The sequence below is a fragment of the Nycticebus coucang genome, chromosome 9, assembly GCF_027406575.1.
Source record: "Nycticebus coucang isolate mNycCou1 chromosome 9, mNycCou1.pri, whole genome shotgun sequence".
NCBI lineage: Eukaryota > Metazoa > Chordata > Mammalia > Primates > Lorisidae > Nycticebus > Nycticebus coucang.
This window is the reverse complement of record NC_069788.1, coordinates 103527026-103529888: the sequence shown is the minus strand read 5'-3', so window position 1 is coordinate 103529888 and position 2863 is coordinate 103527026. Positions and strand designations below refer to the sequence as shown.

At 46.6% G+C, this 2863-nt stretch overlaps 1 protein-coding gene across 1 annotated transcript; it reads right to left on the bottom strand.

The window, feature by feature from the left end:
* Positions 1-2314: 2314 nt before the first annotated feature.
* Positions 2315-2662, bottom strand: LOC128593626 (protein yippee-like 2). Its single transcript, XM_053601780.1, has one exon. It carries the CDS (start codon positions 2660-2662, stop codon positions 2315-2317), a length of 348 nt encoding a protein of 115 aa, XP_053457755.1.
* Positions 2663-2863: the final 201 nt, after the last annotated feature.

The following is a 2863-nucleotide window of genomic DNA, read 5'->3' as shown; positions in this document are numbered from 1 at the left end:
GGAGGATTCTCTCCACACAAGACATTCAGGTCCATAGGGGACAACTAGGGCAGGAGGAATCTACCATCCAGGTTATCACTAAGCTCAAAGCCTCTGGCCTCTCTTTTCCAGTCTACCATAATAGAGCTGGAGAAAAACACCTGACACTGTGAACAAAGAAGGGCTGAGCCCACTGAAGCCACTGCACATCCAAAGAGGAAAGATGTACCTAGCCTGTACTGGTTCAAAATCTAAAAGATTCTCAGGATTGCCCCTACCCTGCATAGTCCCTTGCCATATTACTTTTATCAAGGGTCAGAAAAAAGATCAGACAGTCAGAATTGCTAACCGATTCTACTTTTTATTTTTCTGGCTCAGTATCTGAGCCATCTCTTTAGGAGCTTCCATGCTGCAGTCACCTTTGCTCCCTGTTCTCCCCAATTACCGATTTTACCTGGTTGCTGGTCAGAGCCTTTGGGATATTTGGATTTTGTGCCTATTGCAAATGGCAGTCCCCTCTCTCCTTACCTACGGTGTCTAAAGAGGCAAAGTCAATGACTGTCCAGAGGCATCAGAGTCACCAAAATCCACATGGCTTCTTCTCTAGTCACTTATCGCTACCAGGACACTCCCCAACTCAACCCAAGAGAACCAGGGCTTTGCCCTGCCAACTAGAACTGGGGCTACTTCTTTATTTTATTTTATTTTATTTTATTGTTAAATCATAGCTGTGTACATTAGTGCAATCGCCTGTACCCATTCTAAGATGCATCACAGATGTGGCCCCACCCATTACCCTCTCTCCACCAAAACCTCCCCCCTCCCTTCCCCTTCCTTGGCCCTTTCCCCATAGTCTTGTGCTATAGTTGGGTTTAGTCTTCATGTGAAAGCTATAATTTTTTTTTTTTTTAATTGTTGGGGATTCATTGAGGGTACAATAAGCCAGTTACACTGATTACAATTGTTAGGTAAAGTCCCTCTTGCAATCATGTCTTGCCCCCATAAAGTGTGACACACACTAAGGCCCCACCCCCCTCCCTCCATCCCTCTTTCTGCTTCCCCCCCATAACCTTAATTGTCATTAATTGTCCTCATATCAAGATTGAGTAGGGCTGAGTACATTGGATACTCTTTCTTCCATTCCTGAGATACTTTGCTAAGAAGAATATGTTCCAGCTCCATCCATGTAAACATGAAAGAGGTAAAGTCTCCATCTTTCTTTAAGGCGGCATAGTACTCCATGGTATACATGTACCACAATTTGCTAGTCCATTCGTGGGTCAATGGGCACTTGGGCTTCTTCCATGACTTAGCAATTATGAATTGGGCTGCAATAAACATTCTGGTACAGATGTCTTTGTTATATTGTGACTTTTGGTCTTCTGGGTATAAACTTAGTAAAGGAATTATAGGATTGCATGGCAGGTCTATTTTTAGGTCTCTAAGTATTCTCCAAACATCCTTCCAGAAGGAACGTATTAGTGTGCATTCCCACCAGCAGTGTATAAGTGTGCCCTTTCCTCCACATCCACGCCAACATTTCTGGTTTTGGGATTTTTTTATGTGGGCTACTCTTACTGGGGTAAGGTGATATCTCAGAGTAGTTTTGATTTGCATTTCTCTGATGATTAAGGATGATGAGCTTTTTTTCATGTGTGTGTAGATTTTGCGTCGGTTTTCTTTAGAGAAGTTTCTCTTTAAGTCCCTTGCCCACCCTGAGATGGGGTCACGTAGAACTGGGGCTACTTCTTGTGCTCATTTGCTAGCCTGGCACATTCGGTGTCAGGGACAGAAACTTCTGATCAGAGAAAATGCAGTAATGAGGTATTTTTATTTTTTTCCCTCTTTGTCCTTTTAGACAAGTTGATTATTTCAAGCCTAAGTTATCAGGTCTCCAGGAGCAGCTCAATTCTGTTGTGACCTCCAGCCTTCCACCCCCTACCCATTCCCAGGACTCCCACAGTTTCCCCCTTTTCCCTCTTCCTCTCACCTCCATGCCACTGCTCTCCTGACAAGAGACCAGGGGGCCCTTACTAAGGTGGGCTGCCACAATGCAGTCAAGGATCTGTTCCTTTCATTGTTTTGTTTTCAGCCAACACTAGAACAGAGAGAGAAGCCAGGATCAACTCACAAGCAGATACAAAGCAAAGAGACACAGAGACAGTGATTTAGAAGCCAGTCACCAGAAAGATGGTGTCAGGAGGGAGGATGCCCTAGATGGCAAGGCCCCTATGTGGATGGGACCAAGTGTTTAGTTGGTCTCTCACCCTCTGGTAGAAGGTTTGGTTGAACCACAGCGTTCACACGGACCCTGGGTTGGGTGGATGCAGTGTGATCAGTCCCAGCCATAGTCCTTGATCATGTGTGCTAGTTCAATGATGGCTTTGCCTTCTTTATATTTCTGGCTGCTTTCATATTTCCAGCCCCACATAGTTTTGCAGTTTTCACAGTAAATGTCTGCAATTGCATGCAGTCCTGTGAGCAACCCTCTCTCTTCTGCAGGGCCACAGCCCACATTAACTACTGACTTAAAGTGGTATGCTCGTCCATGATGTCCTCGGAATGACTTGGAAATTAGTTCATCGTGATTGGCCAAACGAGCTCTGCCGTGAATGCAGCTGTAGGTCCCGTGGCAGGAGGGCAGGTACGCCTGGGAAATCTCGGATCTTGTCAGTTTCACCATCGACGCTGCTGAGTGGGGTGAACTCTGGGGCGGCCCACTGGACTGGTCGCAGGGAAAACCCCCCAAGACACAGGAAAAGGCCGTGGTTTGGCAGGGGGTGGGTGTGGGGCAGGCTCCACACACTGGCGGTGTCTTCAGAGGAAGGACCCTCAAGCAGAGGTCTAGGGCAGGTTCTCAGCAGCCCGGCGGCAGACTGCCCCT

Bases quoted from the DNA above. Each gene is read 5' to 3' on its own strand.
- LOC128593626 (XM_053601780.1), bottom strand. From the start codon at position 2,662: ATGGTGAAACTGACAAGATCCGAGATTTCCCAGGCGTACCTGCCCTCC.